This window comes from Eublepharis macularius, chromosome 7, assembly GCF_028583425.1.
Source record: "Eublepharis macularius isolate TG4126 chromosome 7, MPM_Emac_v1.0, whole genome shotgun sequence".
NCBI lineage: Eukaryota > Metazoa > Chordata > Lepidosauria > Squamata > Eublepharidae > Eublepharis > Eublepharis macularius.
The window spans coordinates 42,062,899-42,078,304 of NC_072796.1; the positions used below are offsets into that span (position 1 = coordinate 42,062,899).

Genomic DNA, 15,406 nt, shown 5'->3' on the forward strand with positions numbered 1-15,406 from the left:
CAAGTAAACCTGCAATGCCCCTAACTCTGCATAGGCTCCGGATGCAGCAAAGACAAACAGGGAGGGGACCGAGATCACGTGGTCATCAATATCAACCAACCGGGCGAGAAACAGATGCTCCCACCCACAGATATTTTTGCACAAGCGCAGATGGGACTTTCGCTATACGTCTGCTCGTCCCTCCTCCTTCACCAACCTACGATTGCAGCGAAACTGATTTGTTAAGGAGGCGGGGCTAAGTACCTCTCTCCTCCAATCACCGCGCAGTTTGTTGACCGACGAGCCGGGAGCAGCTTTCCTCCTTCTCTCGCCGAAGATGGCGGTGGCTGTAGGGCCTGGTTTGGGCGTTGAGGAGCTGAGCTTGTTGGAGAAGTCTTTGGGGTTGAAGAAGGGAAACAAGTACAGCAGCCAAGGAGAGCGGAAGGTGAGGGAAGGATGACGTTGCGTCATAGGTGAAAAGAAAAGACCACCCGTCTCTCATCGCGCATGCGTTCCCGGGTAACGGTTTCTGTAGAACTCGACATCTCTAGCCCCGCAATTTAATTCTTGCGCATGACGGATGCGGTGTCTGGCCTGCAGTTTCCATGGAATTTGACGGGTCGCACTCGTCGCCCCCCTCCCGTTCCTCTGTGCTCTTCTTTTTTTAACTCATCGTTTTATTGGACGGTCAGTTAAACGCTTTACAAATTGTATTGACAAAAGGATTAGGAATGCAATACGCGCACGCTTGATGTATGATCGTTTTTCGTTCTCCAAGTTGCTGTCTCTGCAACAGTCTTCTGGAGTAGGTTAGGGTGGGGTGATAATAACAAGAACTGGCCCAAGTTCACTCATATCCTTCATGGCTCAGTGTTAGAACATCAGCGTGCCATGCAGAAGATCTCGGGTTCACTTTGGCTTACCCCAGTTTTCAAATTATTTCCAAGAATATAAGTATGACGTGTTTAGAACTGCAGGGGCTGTCTGCAGCGCAAATTTAAACAGGCTCCTGAAATGAGATTTATAATGTGTGATTTTGGGATTGCTGTATGTACTGTGTGACGGAGTAACTCGTGTATCAATTCATGTCAGTCAAATACATCAAATGAGGGGCATATGTTTTCAGGCATGTTACAGTTTAAAGAATTGACAGGGATTAATCTCCTAAAACTAATGGTAGTTCTAGATTATGCAACTGTCTGTAGAGACACAATAGCTGGTGCTATTTCTCAGTGCCACTTGTTTGTTTGTTTGTTTGTTTATGTCATTTATAGTCTGCCTTTCTCACTGTGACTCAAGGCGGATTACACAGTGTGAGATTAGTACAGTCAGTTTCAAGGACATTTCCATAAACAATGCCATAGGGTAAATAAACACAATTTTACAAAGACATAGGAACAGAACATAAGTAATTCTAGGGCTGACATTAGACCACATGAAGCACAAGTGGCTCATAGGAGCACAGATTTAAGACTATAGGTAGTACATATGGCAACATAGTGGTGAAGTCTATGGTCCTTAACTCATTAGCAAAGCATCTGAGAGCCCCACCCCACCATACAAAGCCTTTTTCAATAATGTGGTTTTGCATCATTTGTGGAAAGCTAGGACAGTGGGTTACTTCTATTTGCTCAGCTTTAAAGCCTCTCCTTGTGTTGTTCAAAATGATACAAAAGAAATTAGAGTAATGTTTTGACGACATGGTTAAAGGTTTCTGCTCCCTTTTTTTCCTTGATTCTAAACCTGCTTGCAAGACAGTGTTATTGGCTTTTGTGTAAGCAGACTTCCAATGCATTTATTTATGATTTCCCTTTTAAAAAAAAAAACCTAAACAAAGATGAAATCGAATTCAGTTCAGCAGTTTTGAATCGACTTTAACATGCTGAGTCAACTTTAACTTTCTCTGTTCAGATTCCTGTGCTACAGACAAACAATGGCCCCAGTCTGACAGGACTGACCACTATAGCCATGCATCTAGTCAAACAAGCAAAACAGGACCAGTTGCTTGGGAGTACCGCAGAAGAGAAAGCAATAGTTCAACAGTGGCTAGAATATAGAGTGACGCAAGTAGATAATCAGTCCAGTAAAGAAGAAAGTAGAATCATTCTGAAGGTAAGAGCAATTTGATTTGTTAAAACATTGATTTGGGGGGGGGGGGGGTTGTAAGCAGCATGTTTGGACTTCCAGATGAGTAGGAATTATTTCTCTTTTTAGTGCTCTGTTCATGTTTCCTAGTGACATTTGGCTGGCTGGGATTCTTGTATAATCCAGAAAGTGAGCATTATACTCTTAGTACACTACTGTGGTAAACAAATGTTATGTATATTAGTTCTCCTCTAAAATGTTTAGGAATCTTTTACCTTTTATTCATGATCCTTACAAGCACTGGTGGCATGGCACAATCAAGTATAAGTTAACTGCTTTCAATGTGTATTAGCATTTACAATATGGTCCAAATGTAACATAATGATTGTTAATAGATTTTAACACCATGTTAAGGTACTTATTTGGAGTTTATTGTGACATCAATGTATACTGAAAGTAATGAGTGGCCCTTGATATTAACAGTGGCATGCTCATTAACAGACTCTCAACTATTAAAAGATACAGTAAACAGATACAGTACAGGAAAACAAAACAACATCTCTGTGCAGATGTTGCTGAAAGCTGTAGGTGTGGTCACCCTAGAACTATTGTTTTGGGAGCAGTTAAACATTTAATTGTTTCTGCAGACCTGGGGTTTTCTGGCATAATGATAGATGGTTGAGGGTGGCTCTGATTTCACTTTTTGCACTTCAGAATTAGATACAGTGATGGTGCACACAGAGAAGACAAGTGTGTGTGTGTGTGTGAGAGAGAGAGAGAGAATAAATATGAAATAAGGCAGGCAGGTGGTCTAAGGGAAAATTTCATGCCTGTATTTAAAATCTGAGCATTTAATTTCTTAATACATCAGGTAGTTATAAACGTGAGTGTAAAAATGACTCAAATATTTCTCCTCAAATCCTATAACTTTCCCACTGACACATTGTAAATTAATGGATTGATTAATGTATTATTCACTACTTTAGTTATACAGTCTTCAGAATGACTTACAACGCTTAAAGTATATTAAGTATACTCCTCATTTATTAGTTTTCATTGCTGAGTGACTGTTTTAGTTCCTCCACTGAGAACAAGACTTCTTTAATGTCCTGAAAGCCAGGTAGGTGCTGCCCTTTCCTGATGACAGAATGGGAGTTTGTTTGATCAGCTTCTAAAGTGTCTTTCAAAAAGATATAGTTGGTCTCAGTGATATGAATATTTATAAATTAAAGGCACTACAAGAATTTTCTGTTGCAGATTAAGTTCTATCCAAATAGTGAGAAATTTTTATTAAAAACTTGGAATGCCATTATGCCAAACAAGAAAAAAAATAATACTCTCTCATTTTTGAAGTAGCTATTCTTTCCTTCACGTTTGAAAACCAAATGGTTATTCTTCCTCGATGCTTATAGGACCCCTGCTAGTATCTGAAACAAGGTGTATGTTTAGCAAACATATTTAACTGAAAATTTGTTTAACAAGTCATCTCTTAATGCATAACTAGGTGGATAAGAAATGGTGGGATAGGTGTTTAGGGTGTTTAGGACCTTCTGTTCTCTGAGTTGCCCTGGTACACTTCTCTGTGCACATGCTGGAGTGGGAAAAGAGAGAAACAGAACTGCCTTGATATTTGCCTTGCAATTTGAGGTGCATTTAAACTATCATATTTTCTTCTAGGATCTTAATTCATACCTTGAAGATAAAGTCTATGTTACTGGAAACAACTTTACGTTAGCAGATATCTTAATGTATTATGGACTGCACCACATCATAGTGAGTAAAACTGTTAGTCTTGGAAGATAATTCATCCCTGTAAAAATTCCCATTCAGCAATCAATTGTAATTTCAGAAGAAGGTTCATAATATTTCATTATATTAGAGGTGATTTGCATGTATGTTATATTAGGGATAATTTTGAATTCTTGTCAACCTTTTATATTATGGCAGGATTTGCTATCTTCCATGAATGGATGTGGAAATTAAAAGTGCATGAAAGCAAATAATTGAATTCCATTCCATTCTTTAATAGGGCTAAAGTAACAAGTTCAAGAGTAGGAAACAATTAATCAACATTCTTATTTTTCATTAAACCTTCCAAAAATGCTTTAATATTTTGTAGACATTACCATGTATCAATATAACAATAACTTGCATAGATCAGCTATTTGAATATCCTAGGTAATGTTAAGACGGATGAAAACTTGGATTACCCTAAGTTTATATGTCTAGTGATAGGGATAACCTTAAGGAAAATGAAGTCAGAGCAGTACTAGGATCCATTATTTTTATGAATCTTATAGACAAGAGGATTGGGTTACAGTAGTAAGTTCTTGCAGAAACTTTCTTATGGAGAATGAAATCAAATGAAAATCTAATAATTGTGAAATTTCAAATTTTGAGCTTTAATGGGTTGAATGTTTTGTAGTTTGCATAAGTGATTATATGATGGTGTAATGGCTCTTTCTTCTATTTAGGCTGACCTTACAGTGCAGGAGAAGGAGAAATACCTTAATGTGTCTCGCTGGTTTAATCATATTCAGCATTATCCAGGTATCAGACAACATCTGTCCAGCATAGTATTTATCAAGAACAGACTCTATAATGCACATTAAGAGATTTTGGTATTCCTGAGAAATGAAAACCATTGTTTGGATCCATTTACAAGCAAGCATTGTTCTGTCACTTCCTATATGTGAAGCTGAACAGTCAGTGCCGAAAGTAATAAAGTTGCAATGAGTAGCTATCTAGGAATGTGGACTTCATTAAAACGATTGCCTGGCAAATTCAGCAAGTGAAATATGAATCAAGTTTTTTTCAGAAAGTAATTTTAATCCTACAGACATATGGAACCTTAGCATTTATTGTATGAAAACATACATTAACATTACTGCAATATTTGTTGCTGTGCTATTTGTCTGAATTATCATGCATAGTACTTACCTGTATTTTTCTCCTGTGAATGTTTACACTAATTTTGTAAAAGTTACTATGAAAAAAATCTGTCGTGCCAAGGATTTTGGAAAAGACAATGTATTAGTAACAAATCATATTTATGTGATAAATTATTTTAAAATTCTTAGTTTGACCTTGATTTATTTTCTTGAAAAAATACAAATTGATATGAAAGATTAAAATGGCAGAATAGATATATATGTTATAGATATATATGTTGAGAGAAACCTTTTTTCCCCTTTTGATTCTAGTACTACAATAGAATACTAGTTGCCTTTAAGGGAAGAGATGCTTTAATAACTCCCCATCCCTTGATGTTTCCTTTTGAATGCAAAACCCTCTCTGCCCTCCAGAAGCCTCTACAGTTCCTCCTGTGTGAGATCCCAGGAACAGCTTAGTTAACTGTCCTTGTTTTGTGTGCCCCATCGCATGTAACAACAGCATATGTGCATTTTAGTCAACACAGCAGTCTCTTTCTTGCACTTAAGGATTTTGCACATTCTAGTAAAAGATTTGGTGTTTGTAGGAACCCCTGTATATGTGTTAGTGATTGCATTTTGGAACTGTTGCTTACAGGATGGTGTGTGCAGTTACGATATACATCTATCCATGTAGGTAACGTGGCCAGTACCTGGATGGGAAGATGGCTGGAAATCACTTTGCATGCTAGAGCGTAAATTTTGACAATGAAAAATTAAAAGCTGTTCTGTAGCAGAATACATTGGCAAATTGTTCATATTGACTCATTTGGTTTGTTAGTCTACGAACATGTCCCACAATTATCTTGAAGTTTATCTAAATGGAGCCTAATTTTAATTTTATATATTTGAGAAATAGTGCCTTTTTGGGAGATGAGAGAAGCCTGCAGCTGATATGGGTATGAATGATCTTTTAAGAAATTGTTCTGATCGTGGAATGAAGAGAGGTGCATTCCCAGTGTTGATTAAAGGGGGTGTAATGGGTTAACTCTGATGAGCCAAAGGGTGTTGTGGGGGTGACTTCTGCTGATTCCCCTTTCTGCCTCCAGGCACCATCTCATTACTTTCCACATATGAGCTGCAGCAGGAAGTTAGGTACTGTGTGGGGGGGGGGAATAATCCATTCCAGAATGGATTTCTACTCATAGAGTTTTGTATCCAACCCTTTGTTTTATCCCAGCAGTAGGTTAAGCATTACATTTCAGTAGTGTGGTTTTCTTTGTCTTCAGGCCCTGCCCCTTTCCTGGAAAATGTTTTTCGTAAGTGTAATAAATATTGGGCATTTCTTAACTTTGCTTTGTTCCTGCACAGATTTATGAGAATGATTGTAAGAGAACCCCATAAGCTTATTTTCACAGCATTTTCTGAACAAAGATGCTCATTGTTAATGCTCGTCCTTGAATTAATATTTGCATAATTGCTGCATCTAAATTCACTCAAGAGCCTGATATGATGTTGTCTCAAGTATGTGCCTCTGGGGTGCAAGGTCTTCGCCATATGGTGTGATGATGCTCCACAGCAACATATTCAGCAGTGAGATAAATGTTACCAGAGTGCAAATAAACTGCCAGTTGTCACTCCCGCTGCACAAGAGATGACTTTGATGACTAAGTCAGGAAATTGATGTAACTAAGAGAAAAGAATTATGCTGTTGAGATGGATATTCAGATAACTTCAGCCTTCTTCTTTTATCTTAATTTTAACCATTCTTAATATGTTATCCTTGCCTTTTGCTGATGGGAGTCACTTTGTGCAATAAATGTGGTATGGTTTATTTTTGAGAGACCCTTTTAATGCAGATAGGTGTGGGGGGTGGGGAAGGGCTGTATGGAAATGTTATAGTGATCAAAGCACCCCTTTAGAAGGTCAATGGATTTTCCTTCCTTGTCCACAATAAAAGCCACCACGCACTATGACTTCCTTCATTATGTTTTCCTGTTTATGATGCCTTTATTAACAATGTATGTATATTTGTAGTGGCCTCTATTGTGTTAACCAGTGCAAGTAGCCCTTCTAATTGGGGGAAATCTTGTTGTACACAGCCATCTGTTATGCAACAGAGTACAAACTACAATGTCTGTGACCTAGTTTAGAAGAACTACATTTGTTAGCCTATTTCAGGTAGCTAATAGAACATTTCCTGCTTTGTGATTTATGTGCTTTGTCATGCAAATAAAGCTTTCATTTTTTCCTCAGTGTATGGGTAAAGGGAACTAACTCAATGGTGCTTTGCTTCCAGATTTCTTCATCTTTTTTGATACCTGGTGCGATGTGTATTCCATTTAATCATTATACTCTCCAGTACCAAAGTTCATGATTGAGTATCTATTTAGCAGTGAAATTGGCTTCTTCCATTTACTTGTAAAGTTGGTGTCTCATGCCAATCACTACAGCGGCACAACATAGCCCTCAGCCCATGAAGAAATTTCTCCATGTTTATGGGCACCTGCAGGTACACAGAAATAATTTCATCCCTTTCTACTAAAAGGGGGAAAACCTTTAATCTGTCCCTAAATGAATAAAGGCTGCTACTTTCATAGTACTGTAGTTTGCTTGACTGCATAATGGGGTCAACAAACAAGTCCTCACTCTGCATGCTGGCAGGATGAATTGAAATTTGCTGTTTGACCCCATTCAGCTACCAGGTAATGATGGAGGAAGGAATGAAACATTCCTTGTACCCGAGTGGAGTGGTGTGGGGGGTAAAATACAAGAGGTATACCTCTCTGACCACACCTCAAACAATAGTGCTGTAGTCCAGGCCCCTATCCAATGTGAAATTTTGCCCCTGTGGCCCTTGATAACAATGGAGGACTGAAAATTTAGGAGCAAGTGGCTTTCCTTCCCCATACCATCAATAACGTTACGGAAAAACGTGCCTTTAGGACTTCAAAGGATAATTTGGGGGCTTGGCAAGACATGGTTTTCTTAAAATATTAAACATTGCAGTAGTAGAAGGATATTTCTCTATAGCATGGTAATTCAGCACATGGGGAGATAGAGCAAAAGACTATCAACTCCACCATCTGCCAACAGTAGTATGTGGCAAGGGCAGGCCCCTCCCCTCTAAGTCTGAAAAACTTAATAGCAGGTTTTGACTGGCCAAGCTGCCTTCAGTAACCATATTAAGCAAACTGCTGCATTGCCACCAGCAAATTCAAAATGTGCCATGGCTTTTTATTGTGGATCATGGCTTGTTTCCTCTAGTACCAAAGATCATGGTTTGGTTTAAAACAGTGGAAAGGGCTGCCCGTAGACAAAAGAATGCGGAAATGCTAAGAGATGACAAAAAGGCGGCAGAACTTGGTAGCTCCTCTTTTGCCATTGTTTTGTCCCAAGAGGGGGATTGTGTGCAACCTAATAAATTTAGCATGGGTAGTGAGGGGACAGGATTGCAACCAAGGGTGTTAAAAACTGGTGGTGGGGGGTACATAGCTCCTTAAATGAATCCAAGGCTTCTAGATTAATTGCATCCTAGGGTGCTGTTGATGTACTCTCAGAGCAGCTGTCTGTCATATTGGAGGTGCCGCAAGGCTGGAAACAGGCTAATGTCAATCCAGTCTTCACAACAGGGAAAAGGAGGATCTGGGAAACTACAGACAAACTCCTGAAGATACTGCAGTCTCTTCAGTACCAGAGATTATAAATGCAGTGATTAGTAGAAAACAGGATGGATTTGTTAAGAGTGAATACTGCTAGACTTACCTCTTTTTAATCAGGTTGCTGGCTTAGTGAATCGTAAGAATGAAGTGGACATAATGGTTTAGATGCTGCAAATCACCAGCAGAAACTGATGATGATACAAGATCTTCTCCCTCTTGCCCCAAGCCCTTTCCAACCCTAGGAAAGTTTATTCCAGTATGGGGTGACTCATTTGTATTAACAGCAGCATCTGCAATAGGGAGGAAGGACAGGGATTTGCCTTTTCTGTCTTGCATGAGCAGACATTCATTCTTGGAAAGGGCTGACTTTGCTTCCTTCCCCCTCCCCGTTCACCACCTGAACTGTGTAGCTATTAGCACACACAAGCCTCTAGCCAGGGAATAAACTTTCCCACAGCTGGAATGAGCTGTGAGGGGAGGGGGGGGAGATCCAATGATCCTTGTGCCCGTGGATTGTGAGATCCAATCCAATGAGTTGGATCCAAACTAAATCGGCAATTTCTACCAATTTCCCCTTCCAATTGAAGACCACTGACATGTCCCTCGGAGCGTCCTAGTTTCCAGAAGCATTTTGTGGGATGCTGTAGGAAGGAGGGAAGCGAGGAAGTTCCATTCCAATGATGAGAAATTTAATTTGGATCCAACTGAATTTAGCTCGATTTCAACAAAGCATTTGACAAAATTCCCATAGATATTTTTGTTAGCCGTCTGGTTAAATGCAGGAGAGACAATAGGTAATACCATAAGGTAGACTCCCATATGATTGGAGAACCACACTGGAAGAGTGCTCATCAATGGCACTTCATCAGTTGAGGGAGGTTTTGAGAGGGGTACAACAAGGCTCAACCCAGTATTCTTCAACGTTTTTATCAGTGAGTTGGATGGAAGAACAAAGGCAGTCTCTATCACATGTGCAGGTGATGCAAAACTGGGAAGGATAGAAGATGATCCCTTCCCAGTTTCCTGCCTTTCAAAATGACCTTGATAATTAGGAAAGTTGGGCTGAAACTAGTTTAGTGAAAGAGACAAAACTAAGACCTGCATTTAGGCAAAAAGAAAAAATGAACAGGAATAGGACTGGTGATACTCGCCTTGCAAGTACTGTATGTGAAAAAGATCTTGGGATTATCGTCAATCGAACACAAGCTGGCATTGTGACATGATGCAATAGGTTAGTTTTAGTGTGCATTAGTAGAAGTGAATACATGAAAAATAATCATAGTTGCACTTCATTACATTCAGACCTGATGAGTAGTTCTGCTCAGGCACCTGCAGTTCAGCTCACATCCTCTTCACCAGTCACAAGCAGGTCGGTGAACAGTTTGGGTACATTTGAATGTGTCCATTTGCATGATTACCCTGCTGTCTCGCACACAGAATAAAAAAAATGAGTTTGAAACTTTTTAGTTGAGCCTTACTACTTAGGTGTCCATGCGTGCTTTTGGTGTTTGCTCAGGAATCCAGCTAGTTCTTAATGATCACTTCTCAAACAGATGCTGCTGACTGCACAAGCATATGAAGCAGGCAATGCAATCTCTTCAGTGTTGGTCATTTAAAGGATGTACAATGACTGCTCAGGTGCACTGCAAAGAGGCAACAAACAGCAGTCAGTGCTTTATACAAATTGTTCATTTTAATTACCTGAATTACCAGGACATCAGGGTATTCTGTGCCTTCATTGGTAAATGAGATGATTTGGTTCTTGAACCAGGCAAAACCAGCTATAGGCAGCAACAATCCAAGTGGATACTGCAAAAGCTATTTGACATGGCACCATTGTTGAGTTGAACTGCGCCAGGAAACATCAAAGCAATTCAATCAGGATCTGCCCACACATATAACAGGGAATTTAGACAAGTTATGCTTGTGACTATATTTTCAGCACACCTGATCTGGAATCCTGAGTTCTGAGCAAACATACTTTCAGAAGGACAAATTGGAACAAGTTCACAGATGGGCAATAATGGTCATCTTAGGAAAGACTGAAGCAACTGGTATTAACTTGAAGAAGACATGAGGGCATTCTGCAAATACTTGAAGGGCAGTCACAGCGAGGAGGGAAAGGATTTGTTCTCTGCTGTTCCAGAGGGTAAAAACTAAATCCTGTTGCATGGCATGCATCCTCAAACTTTTACCTCTCTCTTTGCAAATCTAGGATGCTTTTAAAGGCACAGACCACTTGGAAGCGAAAAAATGATATTCAGATTACAGTAATATTTATTTGATAGGAGTAATCGAAAAGCAATACCAATTTGTAAACTATATAAAGATCAGATAGTAGATTGGGGGGAGGGGACTTGTATCTCTATGCTATCTAGAAAATGAAGATTTCCATTGAAAGATGGGATTGCATTAACTCCAATTATCCTTGCTCTGAAGGATTTTTACTTTTTAAATATCCCTTTTGGCCTAAAATTAAATAGGTGTTTTTTTTTGTTCTCATTTTCTGTTCTATTTTTGTATGCCAACTCTTTGTGGACTTTCTAGCATCAATCTGCAACTTTCAGCGTACCATCTACAACTTTGGCAGTTTAATGGATTAGCACCTTAACTTTAGCCCTTTGGAGAACAATATTTCTTCTTCACATCCATCATTAAACAAGCTTGCTTGCTGCCCATTATCAGAACACTACATTTCATATACTCTTTTGCACACTGAACACCTTTCTATGCATTAGACAACCTTATCATTTATATTTGATTTGATGATATGTTATGCTGGCTCCACTTTCTTTCTCCATCAGCTTGAATTTTATCAGAAAGTATTTGTAAAAACAGTTTCTCTCTTCTTGCTTTGCTCTGCTTTTTGGATCCATACAAAGGGCTTTGTATTTCAGTGCTACATGCTTTGGATGGTGGATTTAAAACACTTAAGCCCCCCAGCTTTCAAGTAACAGAGAAGGATGTTATAGATCGGAGAATGAGCTTGATTTTGCAGCAGTGATTACTTGTTGCTGCTTTGCCTTGCTTTCCTTCAGGCGTAACCTTTATTTCCCATATCAGTAGCGTCCGCAATAATTTCAGCTGCTGCCTGAACACAACCTGGCTCATCCTTCACTCTAGAGAAAGTAGGGAGGTGGGCATTTTTTTTATTGTCATTACATCTTAAGGATTCCCTCTTTCCCTTTCCTATGTTACCTTAGACCCCGTTAGGAAGATTTGGAGCCATTAAACTTTCCCTTTTATTGGAAGAACTAAATCTCTTTCAGCATTTTGCAGTCTCCTGAGCTAATGTGACAGCTCTTTGGTGATGTCTATTCCACTTCAAAGAGGCAGGTAGCCTAGGGCCAGCCAGCTGTATTGTGGATTCCACAGATTTGGCTTGCTGTTCCTGCTGGGTGTCATCTGTCTTCTTAGTCTTGCGGTGGATAATTTTTGTGCTCCCCTAACATCATCTGCCTGAGCAGCTCTTGCCTGGCAGGCCTGTCTGTCCAGGTTGAGCATCAAATACTGTAACCGTACAACTAATCTGACAAGGCAACTACTCCAAACAGTGCAGCCCCAGGCCTGCTTTGACCAGGATCAGCATCACAACCCACAAACTTCCAACAATCACAACTGTGGTCTCACTCTTCCACCACAGATGCTGCCCATGGACTTATTCTGCTCAGGCAGAGAATGCCTCCTATTCTCTGCCCCACTACAACCCTTCTCTTAAAGGATGTCATTCTAATTCCTTGCATCTCGTGAGAAGTCTGCCTCAACAGGTTTGGGTTTCCCTGCCTGTTGCCAACGTTTGACTCAAACACCGCCACTCGGAAGAAATAATCCTTTAGTGGATTATCATTGCTAGACAGCCTGTGGGGAAAATGACAGGACTCGGCATGTTAATCTGAAGCTTTCGCAATCTGGAATGCTGCTAACACTAATCATAAATGGCAAGATGATCCCTAAAAGAGAAAACAGGTTCCATCGCAAAGCAAAAGTGACACAATTTATTTAGTAAATCCTCCCTAAAACTCTGTATGATGACTACATATGTTGATTTTCATGCTCGTAGCCATAAATATTCCCATAGCTTTATGACTTGATTATTGTTTCTTACAAACTGACAGGTAGTGGATCTAAAAGCCCTGCCTTTTTATAACTATTGGTTCTTATCCCTTCAATTTTATATATATACAGTTCTACAATTAAATCATAGGAAGACTGTATCAGCATCCAAAGTGAAAACAAAACAAAACCACATTATTGTGTATATGTGCAGCAGTATTTTCTTAAAGGGTAAAAAAATCCAAAACGTGGTTCTAAAGACCTCTTCATTAACCTGCTACAATATTGGGCCTGATGCAGTTTAGTTTGGAATTTATGTTAAATCTTCCCCCTGACTAAAAAAAAAAAATCAGAAATGTACATTGTTATGTTTGAAAATCAGAATGTTCATTTTGCCACCAATACTTGTAACTGAATCATCTATGTACTTGCACAGAACATATACTCATGCAGCTGTGATGAGTATTGTTTACATTATAAAAGTTCTGTGTTTGGAAGCAATATAGTTCTAAAATCTTATGTGATCATTTGACAGCATAGGAAAAACAGTCTCAAAATGTACAGTAATACCTAGAAATTGTTATACTCTTTGATAAGAAGCCAATAGATCAGCATCTTGGTAAATTGCAAGGCCTATCACAAGGGCAAACAGAATACAGTAGGACAGACAAGCAATTGGCCACTTAACCAATTAACCAAACAGCACTTGACTGCCTTCCCTAGCCTACCACATACCCATTTTCTGCCCTTGCACTGGTGATCCCTGATCCTGTCTTAGTCTGTTGAAGCTGGGAGTGACAGCTGCCGCTGAACTACCCTCTTCCCCAATCCAGGGGAAACAAATCATAACAACAATGTACATGGGGGGGGGAGATGGACCATATGATCCCCCCCCCCACTGGCAGGAGACCGGCAGGGAGGCTAATTAGATGGATCCAGTGCAGGCCTCAACCATATGCCTGGTGGAACATCTCTGTCTTAGAGGCCCGCCGAAAAGATACAAGATCATGGCGGTCCCGAGTGTCTTCCAACAGAGTGTCAGACTGTGGCTAGATAAGGCACTCTCTGCAAGGTTCCCTTTAGAAGCAAGAATAAGTCCAGTGTCTGGCAAAAGAAGTTTTATTGCAGAAAAGGTCCATTATAGTCCACTGTCCTGAATAGGAGACTCAGGATGGTACATGATCATTGTTACCAATGAAGAGCAAGCATAGGATACAGAGTAACAATACCCATCTGGAACAGCCTCCCCCCACAGTTCTCAAAACAACATCTTTCAGTCCTGGGAAGCTGCTCTCCTTCAAGGCCAATGCTTGGTGGAACGGTGTTAGACACAACAATCTCCTCTGGTGGGAATGCTGCCTGGGAACTGGTGCACCTGGGGAGAAAGCACTTAAACACTAGAAGCATTAGAAAATGGAGTCAGTACAGTTTAGATATATACTGGACCTGACATTCTGCCCCCCTTAAAATAGATCCCCCCCAGGCTTATATGGATAGCGAGTATGAAAAGCTTTGGTTAATCTAGGAGCATGAACATGTGCAGAGTTCACCCATTCATCGTAACCAGAATCAAAGTCCTTCCAGCGAATGAGGTAAAAAAGCTGGTTTCGCTTGAGCTTAGAGTCCAAGATTTGTTGTACCTCATAGTGTATTTGGTCGTCAATCAAAGTGGGAATGGGTGGAGCTTTGATGTGCCATTTGTTGTCGGTGGGAGCTCTTTTTAGAAGGCTGACGTGGAACGTATCATGCACATGGCGCAGGTTTTTAGGCAAAGTTACAGCAACAGTTACCTTATTTATTATTTTGCGCACAGGAAAAGGTCCCAGGAATTTTAGAGCGAGTTTGCGGCTGGTTTGAGCTAGCTCTAGGTTCTTTGTGGAAATATACACATGATCTCCAGGTTGTAATTCCCATTCGGCCACACGATGGCGATCTGCGTATTTTTTGTAATCCAGTTTGGCTTTTTCAAGGTGTTTCTTAATAAGAGTCCACTGCTGCGCCGCCTCCCCCCACCATGAAGATACATCTGGCAGTTTAGAGGAATGGAGAGGGGGTGCGTCTAACGGGAAGGGATCGAAGTGAGTCCCGTACACGATTTTGAATGGAGCCTCTCCCGTTGAAGCGTGTACACTGTTGTTATAGGAGAATTCGGCTAGGGGGAGAAGGTCCACCCAATTATCTTGTTGAAAATTAATGTAGCAACGAAGAAATTGTTCTAAAATTTGGTTAGTCTTTTCGGATTGTCCGTCGGTTTGTGGGTGGTGGCTTGAACTGATGCCTTGTTCAATATTCAACATTTTCAAAAGCTCCCGCCAGAAGTTGGCAACGAACTGTCCGCCGCGATCCGAAATCACCTTGGACGGAAAAGAATGTAATTTCACGATGTGTTTTAAAAACAGATCCGCTAGCTTTCGCGCGGAGGGTATAGCAGTACAGGGGATAAAATGTGCTTGTTTGGAGAACAGATCTACCACCACTAAAATACAATTATGTCCTTTTGAGATAGGTAGATCAGTAATAAAATCCATGGATATTACTTCCCAGGGTCTGTTTGGTGTTTCCAATGGTTGCAGGAGACCCGGAGGCTTCCCTTTCCTGGTTTTGGCGCTGAGGCAAACAGGACAGGAACTAACGTATTGGGAAATGTCTTTGCGCATGCCCGGCCACCAGAATTGTCTTTGGACGAGATGCAAAGTTTTTAGATACCCATAATGTCCAGCAGTGGGAGCATCATGACAGCGCTGCAAAATTTCCAGT

The 15,406-nt window shown here is 40.3% G+C and overlaps 1 protein-coding gene across 2 annotated transcripts in view; it reads left to right on the forward strand.

The window, feature by feature from the left end:
• Positions 1 to 265: 265 nt before the first annotated feature.
• LOC129333209 (eukaryotic translation elongation factor 1 epsilon-1-like) overlaps positions 266 to 15,406 on the forward strand; it is a 40,250-nt gene continuing 25,109 nt past the window's right edge. For both annotated transcript variants that reach the window (XM_054984712.1, XM_054984713.1), the window contains exons 1-4: positions 266 to 424; positions 1,891 to 2,091; positions 3,742 to 3,837; positions 4,539 to 4,614. In XM_054984712.1, coding sequence (XP_054840687.1) covers positions 317 to 424; positions 1,891 to 2,091; positions 3,742 to 3,837; positions 4,539 to 4,614 — 481 coding nt within the window. In that variant the 5' untranslated portion in view covers positions 266 to 316. The remainder of the gene's footprint in view (positions 425 to 1,890; positions 2,092 to 3,741; positions 3,838 to 4,538; positions 4,615 to 15,406) is intronic.